Here is a 13,368-nt window from a genome sequence, read left to right on the forward strand (position 1 = left end):
GAAGGCAAGCGAATAGTCGTAAAAATTTCATAGTGCGAAAGTGTTCGTCGATTCACGTTTTCACAAATGGCTACTGATAGACATAGAAACATCACATATTTTCAGAAATGAGACTTACTATTTCGTTGTTTAATGTGCACACACTGCAATCAGCTGATCATGAAAGATGATCTGATTGGTTTTTCACAAACATTCCACATTTTATTTTCGCACAATTTGATGGAATCACTTCTATGCAAGGACTCGTATTAATCTAAGGCTTACTTAAACTAACATCTTGCACGACCACAATTTTGGCTTCTCATGACAGAAGCTAGAAATCTCAACTTTGGATGCAGAGTTGCCAATATAAATGAAGATTGAACGAATCAAGATGCTGCCAAATTTACAATTACAAGTAAACAAATGAACCTAAACCAGCTCTGCTCTGCCTTAACCAGCAATGGTTCGTCTACTCACGAACTGTCGCACAACTACAATTCCCATCGTTGCAAACTCTTCTTCCATTTGGATATATAATAAAGATTGCTAGGTCGTCAATCCCGATTGCAAACAATCGATTTATGTTAAAACATAATAGATTGAGTATTTTGACCCGATTAATACCCCAATTATGTCTTATTCTACCCGCCTACGCCTAGTCCAATATTTTACAATAAAAGTGGCTTGACATCATAGATAAAATAAAATGAAATAAATTTTCTTTAATTTGACTCGATTTTCTCGTGATTTGTCCGATGAATAAAAGTAGCAGAAGCTAGAAATACTCGGGACAGTAGGGAAATTACGGAAATTACGAAAATTTAAGGAAATTACGGGAAGTTACGGTCTTTTCGGAAATATTAGAAATTACAAAAATTTAAGGAATTTATGGAAATCATGGAAATAGAAAACACAGCAAAAACGAACAAATTTCTCGAGGTCATCCCGGAAAAGAGTCGGCGACTCCTTGTATGCTATCAGAAAGAAATGAGTTTACACCTGCATTAAAATTATAGATTATATTGTTATTCATTCATCATTTTTAAATTTCGATCCTGTTTAAAGCCAAATTGGCCAAAACACGAATCACCACCAAAAGCTATAAAAAATGAGCCAAGAATATGATGATCACTGAAACACGATGTAAGAAAAGACATTTTAATTTGAAAATCGGCTAAATTTTTAAAAGGGAATAAGGGCTAGTGTAGCAAATCCCGCGTTAGTATGTGGAACGGTTGAGGTGTCCATATCGCTGAAAGACCATCCAAGTAGGAGAGGTCCGGCCTGCAATATTCCAACGTTGATTATATAAGCTCGTCACGTACGGTGTCGACAGGAAACATTAAGAGTTCCAACATTTACATGTGATCTTCTACTTTCTAGCTGTTTGTAAATTAAGAATTGACAACAAAATGAGACTTACGCGAATCGCAACGTCATCCTTATCTCCTGTATAAATGGAGCGTTTAACTGTCAATGTGGTATAGGGCTTCTCGTACGTTGCGCTCTGGAAAACCAAATCTGGGCTTTCATCATTTACCGGGGCTGTATGAGATGGTCCCTCGAGTAAACCGCAATGCATGTCCTACAAAATATGACCATTGAGGCCGTGATCTTGCAAAAAGAGCTTATCAAATATAATTTTTGTTACAGCGTAGTAGCCATAAGTTGTCTCTTCGTTATAGCCACCAAAAATCACGTCGGCATAGGATCCATCCTCGGAAGCGATGAGCAAGCTTACCCATCCTGTAGCGTTAACCACAAACTGCATTTCGATATCTCCCACAGATGGGCGAACATCCCACTTCAGCAGGAAATACCCATCTGAGTCCAAATAAGCACTGTACGGATAGTTTGTCGTTTGAGCTGCCGAAACGGCAAGCAAGCACGAGAAAGCAATCAACATTTTCATGGTTTTCTAAAATAAAAAGATCTCATAAGACAGAGCACATTAATTTTTAAAATAATGATATATAGCAATGATGTTAGGACTTACAAAAGTAGGTGACGGCTCTTGTTGCAGCTGAAGTAGTAAAACAACTGGTTCGAAATGGAACAGGAAACGTGATGCTATTTATCTCCTACTGTGACCACACGGTTTATATAATTCACGTGTACAGATAAGTGGAGATTTAACTTCTATTTCGAACCAATGACAGCCGGTCGCTTTTTTGGTGACAGCTTAAATCACGTGGACATTTGCTTCTTCAACGTGGTGTTCTAGCCGAACGTGCAACATTCTAGTAATGGAAAAGAATAGACTAGCTGTCATGTCAATCATATAAGAGTTTCCCCATACATGTCACAAAACAAACATTTATACCTAAGATCTTATAAGGTCTTGTGATCAGACCTTATCACGTGAACCAGTCCATAGGTTAAAATAGCCCGTATGATAAAATTATAAACTTACACAACGATGGTGATAAACTTCGATGAACCTTAAAACTATAGGCCACTGTAGTTGCGTAAAACTACTATACGTAAGGGAAGCAGTTTGCTTGTTTGAATATTGACACAATCTTTAAGAAACATCTAGACGATTCCCTTTAGATGATGTACAGTACGCGAGGCACATGGTCAGCTCAACGAGTTTGTCGAATATGAAAAAGAAATGACTTTTTAACGTACTTTCTACTTTGGATGCCTCCTTAAGCAGTTTCATTTCGTATGTGAAACAAACGAATGACAATCAATGGAGATGATCGCAATCAAAACGTTCACATCTTTTAGATAGATGGGATTTGTTAAATTAGGTTCCTTAACAGCCTCTGCAGATAAATGGTAATCTTAACGCTTTTGACTTACCTTCTGACACGCCATCTGTTGGTTTAAGAATTAATGAGAGCCCGATACTTAGCAAGAGACAAGAGACACTGATTCAGGCCTTCCGGGTCTGCAAAGTAAAGTAGGTTTTTAAGGAATAATTGCATTTTGATATTATACATCGGTTAAGGAAAATATCTTGGTCAGTAGGCAGTAAATAGTTATGCAATCGCGATACTAAAGGAATACGTACGTCGAAGTCGAACAGTCCACTTACCAGAAAATGTCATGTGGGTGAGAAATGTGTTACTAGCTTGTAGAACCACGACGAACAACCATGGTGAAACTCTTTATTGTCTTTTTTGAAAATCGGTAAAAATACGATAGGAGTAACACATCAGTTTACAAGTTCGATCGTTACTTTCCTTTGTAAAAAAATTTGATTTCATCAGGAGAAAATACTGGGAAGACAAGGCAAAGTGTGTTAGTTTTAACAACAGCCAACATACAAACAGATATTTCCCTACCAACTTGTCTAGGGAGCAGGGTTGAAGGCAGAAAACTGCATTTGCAACTGCATTTGTTGTCACAGGTCACAATAAGTCTGACAGAACCTAACGTAAAACAAGGAAGGCAAAAGATATTCATCCAACGAAACTCTTTGTTTTCCTTCAATTTGTCAAGTTTTGGTGGATTTTTTTTATTTCGAATTTTGCGTACATTAAATTCTTTTTGCCACTGTTAGAGAATAAGGGACTTCCTATGACTGTACCTAGTTTGTAGTTTCACGGTTTTGACCATTGGATGCAGTGTTGAACCAACCGAGCAGCCGCTAGGTGAAGTCAGTAGCTTTGAGTCGTCTGCTACACCCACAATAAACATTGTATGGCCTCTCGTTATTGCCGCCTTTGGAATTTATGTGCAAATTAATTGTGAACCGCTACAAGGTCATAATCCTCGTAATGTCCTGCTAGAAGCCAGACGTGATGGCTCAACAGCACCAAACACTTGAATAATTTTTATTACAAGCTACACAATGGTGAGTCGAGCTCGATTTGCCGAAACTTGGAGAAAAGCACCTTTAATCACCGCTGTGTTCGACTACATTTTGAAAAATACATTGGTATTAAAATAGTTTTGATAACTAAGAGTATAGTATATCCCCTTACTTATGTTGGTATCTTTCAGACATCCAATACATGAAATGGATATCAGAGGGCTTAGCACACCTGACGCCCTTCAAAAATTGTTGGAGGAAATGCATGATGTTATTCAGGCTGACAAATTACAGGATGCCAGGCGTAGCAAGTAATTTTCGACATAAATTTATTAAAATATATATTTTTAAAAACTTTAATTCTTAAAATGGTAACTCTAGTTCTTTAAGCTACAACATGTACTCTCGTTTAACAAAAGCAGCACTTCAAATCAGAGAGCCACTCTGCACATTCAACTGGATATCATTAGCTGTCTTAAGTGCAGAAGTGGTTGCCATGATTGTGGTGTATAAAATTCATGAATACCAAAAGTAATGCAAAAAAAAATAATACAAAAATGTCTCACCTACTATTATTCCTGCTAATCTCTTTTTAGATCACAGGCATTGTTGTGGGAAGCAATCTTATTATTGCTTTTGGCTGTATTCAATTTCCTGTTTGCTTGCTGGGATACACAGTTGCGCAAAACTGAGATGCGCACCCGAACCGAATGGCTTCGCAACTTTGTGAATGAATGGAAACATAAATGCGAATGGATCCCAGAAAATTACCCGCACATACACAGTCCGCAATCGCCTAGCATAACGCTACAAGCAACCATTAGAGATGGCAACATTGTCAACCTTCCTTGGGCGCTTCTAGTAAAAGGAGACGTCATAGTTCTTCGTCCCGGACAGCCTGCCCCGGGACGCTGTAGAAATGTAAGGGCTTTTCCCGACATATCGGAAAAATAAAAAAATTCTATTAAATATATTGCTAGATTGCAGGCAAAAACGAGCCTAAGTTCATATTGGAGGCAGACGAAATTTATGCGCCTCTAACCAACTCTGACAAAGCAGGGCCGTTTAACACACCTCTCTTACGTCGACCCCTACCGTGCACCTATTGCATCCTTGAAGAAACTCCGTATGTTCAATCAATACGAATAGCCCTAAAGGAATCTTTAAATCGGCCGACCGGAGTACTTTACAAGGAAAAATTTTTATGTTTCGCCGTTTGTTTAGAGCAATTCATTGCTCCGATTTTTCTGGTACATTTTTCTTTTATTATTTGATTTCTTTTCTCTACCTATTCCGGCATCCTTATTACGAGCATCATTGGTTTCCCTTAGGTTCTTTTACTAGTCTTCAACGCGGGGCGCTACTTTTATTTCTCAGAATACCTTAGTAGCGGCCATTGGACGGATATGTTCCTCATTCAACCCTGCTTGGTTGTGCTTCCTCTTCTTCCACTCGTTCTACCCGTCGCATGGCTCATAATCAATGTCTATGGGGTCGCCCTTATCCTCGCCCTCTTCTACACAGCACGGCATTTCAAAGTAAATTGGTTTCTGGAGTTGCACAACCATGGTGCTCAACTAAATTCTTTTTCCCTACACTGATTTCAGATAAGCAATGATCCATTCGAGGATGCAGAAGTCACTGCTCCAACCCATCCTTCCTTCTGGGTCAAGTGTAAAGAGATGAAACCTTATTTTCTGGATACTTTGGTAGGGAGAGGCAAGTCGCCCTTCCGTACTGGAAATATTTTCCAGACACTATCATCTGTGACAGTAACCCACTGAAAACATTATCATTAATTCGAGCTTTTTGCTAAATAACTGTTAATTCTGGACAGGCTCTTTGTTGTGTGGACAAGAAAGGGATCTTATCATGGCCAAACCCAACAGCAGAAAAGGTCTTTTTTCTAAGGAACGGATCGTGGGGACACCAACAGACTGATTTCGGCAAAGAGGGCGCCACCCTCAAGCCTACGCCCACAGTGGCTGGTCCTATTTTGAAGAAAGATAAAGAGGGCAATAAAAGGATGCGGAAGCGTTCGAATAAGAGGGGCTATGCAGAACGTAATGATTTTGGTGTACAAAAATTTTTAAAATTGTCTACTGTCTACGAATTCAATAGATACGCGGAACGGCTACGAGACTAGAGCTGAGGTGCTTGATTTGAGTCACGACTGCACCAAGCCCTTCCGGCTCCAGTTTGATGATCCCTCCTGGCAACAATATATTGGTTCACTGAAACCGCTTGGTTTGGCCATCTTACTGAATACGTGCAATCCTTCGACTCAGGAGAGATACGCCCAGTTTTGCTCCCATCTCGCCTGTTTAAGCAAATTCCACGAGGATACTGTTCCGGTTACAAATCGACGGTAGGAAAGCTCGTGCTTTTTTTTTTTTTTTTTTCGCATCACTGAAATGATTTTTCTGCACGCGTGCATCTTATTTAGCTTTTTTGATTATTATTTGTTCATTTAAGTTGAGAGTTAAATCAAGTACTGTCCGGTAAAGTGAATGTAGTTTTACACGTATGTTCTTGTACGATGCTTGTTTTTGCAAATAGTTGATCTACATCAGAAGCTTGATTTTTGTGTTTGTAGAGAATGGGATGAAGGGCGAGGTCATCTGAGCATGTTCGACAGTTCGCGTTCCAGTATTGCGACGAATAACCTCCTCTTAACCCATGGGTTGGTTTTTTTATAATTTTGTTATGCTTTCAAGTTATGTCTGCATGCTGGTGTCCCATAGAAATTTTGTCATCATCTAGTTTTCAGTTTAACTATACGCCATTTATGAATAGTTCAATGATTATAATTTTTACATGTTGCAGTTGTTTGTGCGAGTTGGCCAAACAAATCGGTTTCCAGAGTTCTGCCCGCAACGTTTTTTCGTTGAAAGATCAGCTTTTTATCTTTCGACATGTAAGTAAATTGGTCTCTTCTATTAGAACTTCCAAGAGATTTCATTTAACAAAAGAAAACGTCTCTTTCCATTTGTGTTACAGCAAGCGGATCCATCAAGCCGAAAAGACAGGCTGGCCCGTAGCTTGTCGCTTCCCAAACTTAAGTTTCCTTTCCCCAATATGGTCGGTGTTTGTGTTCAAGAATCGCACACTGGTCGCTTTCAACTGCTTACGCAAGGAACAGGTGAAATTCTGTTGGACGCCTGCGTCGATTATTGGAACGGCGTGGACCTCTGCCCATTGACACTAGCTGACAGGTTCGTTTCGTGTTGTGAGAAGCAGAGCATCACTTAACTTGAATTCGTATTGTACAGGAAAAGAATCCTTGATTTCTACAATCGCAGTAGCTTAACGGCTTATTGCACAGCCTTCTCCTATCGACCAGTGGACACTCGCTATCAGGAAACAACCGTCTGTGGAGGACCCGAATCGCTGTTTCAAACTTCCGGAGTCTACTTGGAATTGCCAACAGACAGTTCCCATCTTTACCATCCACAGCGTAGTCCAACGCCAGAAGGACCCGTATCACTTTCTCGTATTCAGTCGGACAGTAACCTTTATTGCGGGACAGCTACGGGTGGCTACTTTTCAAGATCCAACGAATCATCGATGGATGAATCGCCAAACGAGCCGAGTCCAAATTCTCCGGAAGGTGTTTTTCAACTACAATGCAATCAGACCTTCGTCGGCATGGTCACAATGCAGTACCAAGCCAGAACTGATATGGTATTGATTTCTAAGGGGCTTTTATTTTCATTTATCGCGACGCCGTTCAAAATGCATTCCTCTACTTTAGGTTCAATTAATTGAACAGCTGGACAAGTCGTCGATACGTTTTGTTCATTTCAGTAAGGAAAACGAACTGCGCTCGCGAGTTTTCTCCGAAAAAATGGGTTTGGAAAGCGGTTGGAATTGCCACATTAGTCTACTCAGCGAACACGATGTTGAATCGAAAGAAGAGGGGGAAGAATTGACTAACCGACGTACTAACAAATCGTCAATGAGCCTGGTGAATAAAGAAGAGTACACTGCACTGAATGCTGCGACAAGGAACGTGCATTGTCTGAGCATCTCCGCTCCCAGTGCTATCAACGTGGAGATGACTCAAGTAAAATTTGAAGATGAAATATTTCTTCACAGTCTGACTGACGATGATTCAAGATCAGACAACTCGGACACCGATTTACTTAAAGACGAAGACAGAGATAGGTAAACGATTGAATTTAAACTGATCCTCGTTAACACAGTTAACTAATACTTCCCCTCTCCCAAGATTATTTCATTCTCAAAAAAGCCCGGTGTCTGTCAAAACACCGTCGCCGCAATGCCACCATTTAGTTAATTGTTCTAATGACGGCAGTAGCCCGTCATTAGACCGCTGTCGCAGCGCGAGCCGGAGCCGGAGCAGCAGCAGCAGTAGCAGTAGTAGTAGTTGCAGTAGTAGTTCCAGCAGCAGTAGCAGTTTACTCAACGTCACCGGAGGTAGAATGCCATTAGGTTAACACACCAATCGCATCCCAACATAGTTAACCGAATGTAATATGTTTGAATTGAATAGGTGGTGGAAGTTGTTGGGACTTGAACTTATCTCGCTCGCAGAGTCACGTGACGGAGAGTACGGAGCAAAGCGCCCCTGTTGCCTTCGATTTAACTAACAGAGTGAGACGGGGTTTCACTATTTTTTGGTTATGCAATCTAGAGATTTAACTTCAGCCGGTTATTGCTAGGCTAAACTTCCAAGAGGGATTGAAGAAATTCGACCGCACATTGAAAATGTTGACAATGTTCCACTTCTTGTGTCCTTGTTCACAGAGTCTACTCCTACCGCCACGCGGGAAATGGTAAAAACCCTCGATCATTAAAGCAATGGTTCTTCGTTAATCCCTCAATTATTATTTTTTTAACAAATTAAAAAACAGATCAAGATTATGCAAGAGTACGGAGAAGTTGTTTGCATCGTTGGTTCATCGGCATCTGCCTACAACTGTGCCCTTTTCATGCAAGCTGATGCTAGGTATTAATTTCTAAAAATCAATAATAGGAAAAAAATAAACCGTCCGTCTCTTTGGCAGTTTGGCGGTTGAGCCACTCTACCCGCAGGTTTGCCAGCAAGTGCCCGTTGTGTCTCCCGTAAGTCAAACTAACGTCCTATCTCCAGCGGAGCTCAGTCGCCGTCTAAATTCGCTTCCGTGTGCCCTATCCTTCCATCGTGATGAGCTGTCTTCATTGCTCCATCTCGTGCTAGAGTCTCGTCACGTTGGTTTTTGTTTACGTAACGTCCTCCAGTTATGGGCCGCTTCGATTGCTTCCCTTTCTACCGTCCAGCTGATAGCAGCACTGTTCTTCCTACCACCCATTTTCACAACTGGCCAAGTCCTTTGGCTTTCCTGCATCATCATTCCCCTTCTGTCCATCAGCCTAATGGGTGCTCCTACCGATCCAGACGTCATGAACATAGCCACCGGAAAGAATTCGCGAAAAATTGATAAAGGGGTAACGTAATATCAACAGAAATCGCCGTATTATCAACGCACATTATCTTTAAAAAAACATCTTACTAATTCCCGCAGACTTTCAAGTTCGTTCTATGGAGCTATGGACTCAAGTTTCTACCTTCAATGATCATTCTTCTCATCTTCTATGGCTCATCGTTGCTATCTCTCTGCCCTTACGTCAGTCCAGATTGCCAAATGGTTTCCAAGTGTCTGTGGGTGTACCCGTCGCAAAATGGAACCGTTCTCAAAGGCCTTTGGTCGGGCTGGGGAGAACCGGCGCACGAGCACCTTTTGTACACTATACAACACACCACCGCTTTAGCCTTTGTCATTTATCTTGGTAAGAAAATCTACAATTCATCCTGTAACTGACAAGCTAATGCAATTGATTTCCTTCTAGTTTTTATATCCTTGTCGTTTGTTCATCGCCAGTCCCACTTCTGGCAAGTCAATCCGTTAAGCAACCGATTGTGGATCGCTTGCTGCGGTGTTGTGTAAGTCCCGAAATTTACTAATTGCAACTACGTAAGTTTGTAAATGAACTGCTAATTAATGTCGTTATTTCGAATCGTGATTTTTAGGAGTATTCTGCAAATAATCTTCTTTTCAATGGGCATCTGGGCGATTGATGCCCATTCTGTAAAGGACGGCCCATGCAATTCGTCAAACCCAGGATCCGGTTTTCCGGTACCAGCATGGCTTCTCGTAGCGTGGCCCACCCTACTGATACCGTTCAACGAATTGGTCAAACATTATGAAATTAAGTAAGCTACCGTAGCTATACCGATTATGCAATTTTCTTTTTATAATTGTCTTTTATGTACAGGGTCAATGTCCGCCTTCAAAAGAGAGCTCGCCTAGAATTTGGAACAAAACTGGGAATGAATTCGCCATTTTGAACAGAAGGTAATAACGCAAACGCTGGTTTTTGATCCGACACTTTGTATAGCTTGCCAATATGTTGATCTCTGCATATACAAGAAAATGATACATAAAAACAAAGGCATGTCTTATTTACGTGGTGGAAGCCAAATGCTTGAGCTGAATTCCGATTGTTTTTTTAACGACAGCCAATTTTTGGCAAAATTGTTTTCGCTGAGAACAGCTCTGGCCGCCAGACGTTTATACCTCAGTCTCCCTAATATCATCATCATCAATGTTTTCGCTATCCTTTCACGAAATACTTTTCATCAAAATGCTACTTCTGTTAAGTGAACAAGCTCGTAAAAGAAATATGCTGGGCTTGATTCTCGGAAAAGATGCCTAGATAACTGTCCCTAATCTGGATAGGGAATTTGCAAAACGTTTGTGACATCCGACCTCGACAACCGTAATGATCGCATTCCCAAAAAAGCGCATCGTCAATATTGCTACACAAACAAGCCAGATCACAAAAGTTTTAGTCGGCACACCTTTGTGCGTAGAATGAATTGTGTCCTGTTATCCACCATCATATTTATTTTAAAGATAGATGAACAATTTCTTAAAATTTTAATAAGAAAAATCAAATTTAAAAGGACTTTTCCTATTAACGACACCGCGTCGTACCCTGTGTCAACTAGCAGACAGAATTTTTCTCAGCTGATTGCAATAGAAGCTGTCATTGCAGTCATGTGATATGGAAAAAGACAAACTGATTCATAAAGTTTGCCAAGGTACAAAACACTTTTCTATTATTGTAAGTTTTTTTTTTATTGCAGTCAGATTCAATTGGAAAAATCTATTTGCTTGTTTTTAGACACCAGCGATATATTCACAAGATTGTTTGATCATCGTCCATTCCTGAACGGCGAAGTTCAACATTTTATTCGGGAATTTGAAGTAACTTGGAAAAGAATGGCTAAATATGTTAATTAAGCAACATGTTTAACCAACATTTTATTTTAAGGGGAAGAAGAATACCAAAGACATTGGTCTCCTTCTGAAAAGCTGTGAAAAATTGACAGATATAAATGACTTGTTGAATAATTCTATTGGTGACAATACCAAGGAAGTTATCTCAAGTTTGTTGAATAGTATCTCAAAAACTACCGCATCACTTGAAGCAGCTTCTTCCCCAAAACCTCTTGAGGTAGGCCAGAAGTTATCATTTTCAAAATATGATGATAACTATGTTATTTTTATAGGAAAATAAATATCTTTTGGACAAAGAAGCACTGCGGCAAAAAAAGAAGGAGGAAGTCTTTGAAAACCACAGAACCAGATTATTGTCCTTAGATAATCTTGTCAAAGAAAAAGAATTAGAGTTACGAAACCATTATCAACAGCTGGAAGAGAATTTAAAAATCAACCTGTAATGGCGTTAACAATCAAGCCATCAAAAGCCCTCAACGAGTTCATAAAAGCACTGCCAGAAAAAGCAGATTATCCACCAAACATAAAAGAGCTCTGGAGGTCTGGAGAAAACGTCATGCTCACCAACTTGGATCTTAGGTGGATTGGCAATTACATCAGAAAAGTATACTCTGCATCTCAAGAATGCCACAACATGTCTTTCATAACCAAAATTCCTTTGATTAACAGATGGAGAGTCCAGAAGTGTATCTACATGAATTAGTGAAAGGCTGTGATATTGTCCTGCCGACCCCACCATCAGACCCTCCTAGAAATAAAGAGCTTGAAGCTCGGATTGTACGATTGCGTAAGGCACAAGAGCAGCGACAGTACAACAAAATGATACAAAACGTTTTTCGGACACCCGAAGGCAAGGAGGAATCATTTGCCGCCGAAAGTAATACAACTTTAAACTCCGTGAGCAAGTTCTCATTTCTAAAATGTTTGATATTCTATATTGCAGTGAAACTCATCAACTCGCAGCTGATTGAAGTGCTTGGATTTGCTGTATCGTTGTTTGCAGCCTTCGCTTTCGGATTTACGGGGATAAACTACATGATTGGACCACTAGACTTTGGCATCCGAGCTCTTTTGGGCGTTGTTTCTGCATTAGTTGTTGCCGTTGCTGAACTGTACTTCCTTGCTAGGGTTCTTGGTGATTACGAATTTTTCCATTTCCAAAAGCAAAAAAAAATGAAAACTTCTTAGTATTATCATTTATGTCCCGTGTTTCTTAATAAAATACTATACAATTATAAGCCAAGACCGTTATTTCAGCTAGAGAAACATAGCCTCGAACATTGAACACGTTGAATCGAAACGGAGTTGATTGATGTCGCAGACAAACCTATTACTCGCTTTATGGTGGGAAAATTGTGTTTTGTTTCTCGCACAATGAGCAGCAAACACAAGTGAAACAACATTTAGTTTTCCTACACATAGATAAATGTCTCTACAGCCGGGCAAGTAAACGAAATAACTCGGGAAAGAATTTTCGCGTGACGGTATAGAAAGCGTGAAAAGTGAGAGCTCAGATTTTTCAATAAACAAATAAACAGAATGGCCTCGGATGTAACATGCGCTCGTGCAGAAAAGAATATGTTTTGCTTCCAGATCGAAACTAATCCATAAAAGTTTGGCTATTTTCTTTTACACATTTTATATCGAACATTAACCAACTACGAGGTCCACGTAACATTTAACATGGACAAAACGAAGGGCACTGTTTTTTGGTTCCAAGCTGATCAAAAGCGCAGAATGAAATATTTAAAAAAAATTGGGCGGCAGATCTTGTCTTGCAAATTGTTAGTTGACCTCCATTCGTCATACAATTTCTAGTTAAATCAATTGGGATTTTCAAAAATAATGTGACGTGATGTGCAACTATGGAAGCTATTAAGGCTTTCCCTTTGTTTGGAAGCACAATATCCGATATGAAAAAGAGCTAAGAGACAAATAGGACTCACGTGAAAAAAAAAAAATCGTAGACGACAATATGTTTTCTCGCATTTTTGGAAGCACATAAAGAGGAGAAAATGGGGCACGCAGCGATTATTACTTAACGGCGCTGTAATAACATCACGAATTTCGCGGAAAACAAGAATGACGTAAAGAACGAGGGAGAATGCATCCGTTAAAAAGCACTTGCTTGACCCACATTTAGCCATGGAAAAGGACCCATTTATCGCAGACAGATTGTCTGGAGCGCAGGGTTTTTCCTTCAATTTTACAAAAGCAATTGAAGTTCTTCCCAAATAATATAGAAATTTCATGAATGATTGTGCCTCATACAAAAAACAAGAATTATAACACCGATTGGGTAGGGCGCGCGCTCGT

At 40.0% G+C, this 13,368-nt stretch overlaps 4 protein-coding genes and 1 long non-coding RNA gene across 10 annotated transcripts; 3 read left to right on the plus strand and 2 right to left on the minus strand.

The window, feature by feature from the left end:
• Positions 1 to 986: 986 nt before the first annotated feature.
• LOC116921518 lies at positions 987 to 2,181 on the minus strand. Of its 2 annotated transcripts, none has more exons than XM_032927864.2 (4): positions 1,979 to 2,181; positions 1,634 to 1,915; positions 1,406 to 1,567; positions 987 to 1,266 (listed from the first exon to the last, which is right to left on the minus strand). In XM_032927864.2, exons 2-4 carry the CDS (start codon positions 1,892 to 1,894, stop codon positions 1,165 to 1,167), a joined length of 525 nt encoding a protein of 174 aa, XP_032783755.2. In that variant the 5' UTR covers positions 1,895 to 1,915; positions 1,979 to 2,181; the 3' UTR covers positions 987 to 1,164. The 2 variants fall into 2 exon arrangements, with proteins under 2 accessions (XP_032783755.2, XP_032783754.2); XM_032927863.2 differs by having other exon boundaries at positions 1,634 to 1,900; positions 1,979 to 2,171.
• Positions 2,182 to 3,084: 903 nt separating this feature from the next.
• Positions 3,085 to 4,056, minus strand: LOC123471322. The gene is made up of 3 exons (XR_006645795.1): positions 3,918 to 4,056; positions 3,276 to 3,849; positions 3,085 to 3,209 (listed from the first exon to the last, which is right to left on the minus strand). It is a non-coding gene; the product is annotated as an uncharacterized LOC123471322 (long non-coding RNA).
• On the plus strand, positions 3,852 to 11,360 carry LOC116921488 (transmembrane protein 94-like). 5 transcript variants are annotated; one of them, XM_032927821.2, is made up of 25 exons: positions 3,852 to 3,871; positions 3,937 to 4,056; positions 4,342 to 4,666; positions 4,726 to 4,995; positions 5,077 to 5,283; positions 5,353 to 5,517; positions 5,583 to 5,808; positions 5,867 to 6,113; positions 6,342 to 6,428; positions 6,572 to 6,662; positions 6,746 to 6,960; positions 7,018 to 7,429; positions 7,500 to 7,912; positions 7,977 to 8,200; positions 8,262 to 8,362; positions 8,431 to 8,544; positions 8,623 to 8,717; positions 8,776 to 9,196; positions 9,274 to 9,538; positions 9,599 to 9,692; positions 9,780 to 9,962; positions 10,025 to 10,853; positions 10,937 to 11,019; positions 11,087 to 11,269; positions 11,325 to 11,360. In XM_032927821.2, exons 2-22 carry the CDS (start codon positions 3,953 to 3,955, stop codon positions 10,095 to 10,097), a joined length of 4,332 nt encoding a protein of 1,443 aa, XP_032783712.1. In that variant the 5' UTR covers positions 3,852 to 3,871; positions 3,937 to 3,952; the 3' UTR covers positions 10,098 to 10,853; positions 10,937 to 11,019; positions 11,087 to 11,269; positions 11,325 to 11,360. The 5 variants fall into 5 exon arrangements, with proteins under 5 accessions (XP_032783712.1, XP_032783709.1, XP_032783708.1 ...); XM_032927818.2 differs by lacking the exon at positions 3,852 to 3,871 and adding an exon at positions 4,127 to 4,276 and having other exon boundaries at positions 3,943 to 4,056; positions 10,025 to 10,876; XM_032927817.2 differs by lacking the exon at positions 3,852 to 3,871 and adding an exon at positions 4,127 to 4,276 and having other exon boundaries at positions 3,943 to 4,056.
• Positions 10,817 to 11,495, plus strand: LOC116920098 (biogenesis of lysosome-related organelles complex 1 subunit 5). Its single transcript, XM_032926156.1, has 4 exons — positions 10,817 to 10,853; positions 10,937 to 11,019; positions 11,087 to 11,269; positions 11,325 to 11,495. The coding sequence occupies exons 1-4, from the start codon at positions 10,817 to 10,819 to the stop codon at positions 11,493 to 11,495; spliced, it is 474 nt and encodes a 157-aa protein (XP_032782047.1).
• On the plus strand, positions 11,495 to 12,240 carry LOC116920097. The gene is made up of 3 exons (XM_032926155.1): positions 11,495 to 11,656; positions 11,722 to 11,929; positions 11,996 to 12,240. Exons 1-3 carry the CDS (start codon positions 11,495 to 11,497, stop codon positions 12,238 to 12,240), a joined length of 615 nt encoding a protein of 204 aa, XP_032782046.1.
• Positions 12,241 to 13,368: the final 1,128 nt, after the last annotated feature.

Source organism: Daphnia magna, linkage group LG4 (assembly GCF_020631705.1).
Source record: "Daphnia magna isolate NIES linkage group LG4, ASM2063170v1.1, whole genome shotgun sequence".
Lineage (NCBI taxonomy): Eukaryota > Metazoa > Arthropoda > Branchiopoda > Diplostraca > Daphniidae > Daphnia > Daphnia magna.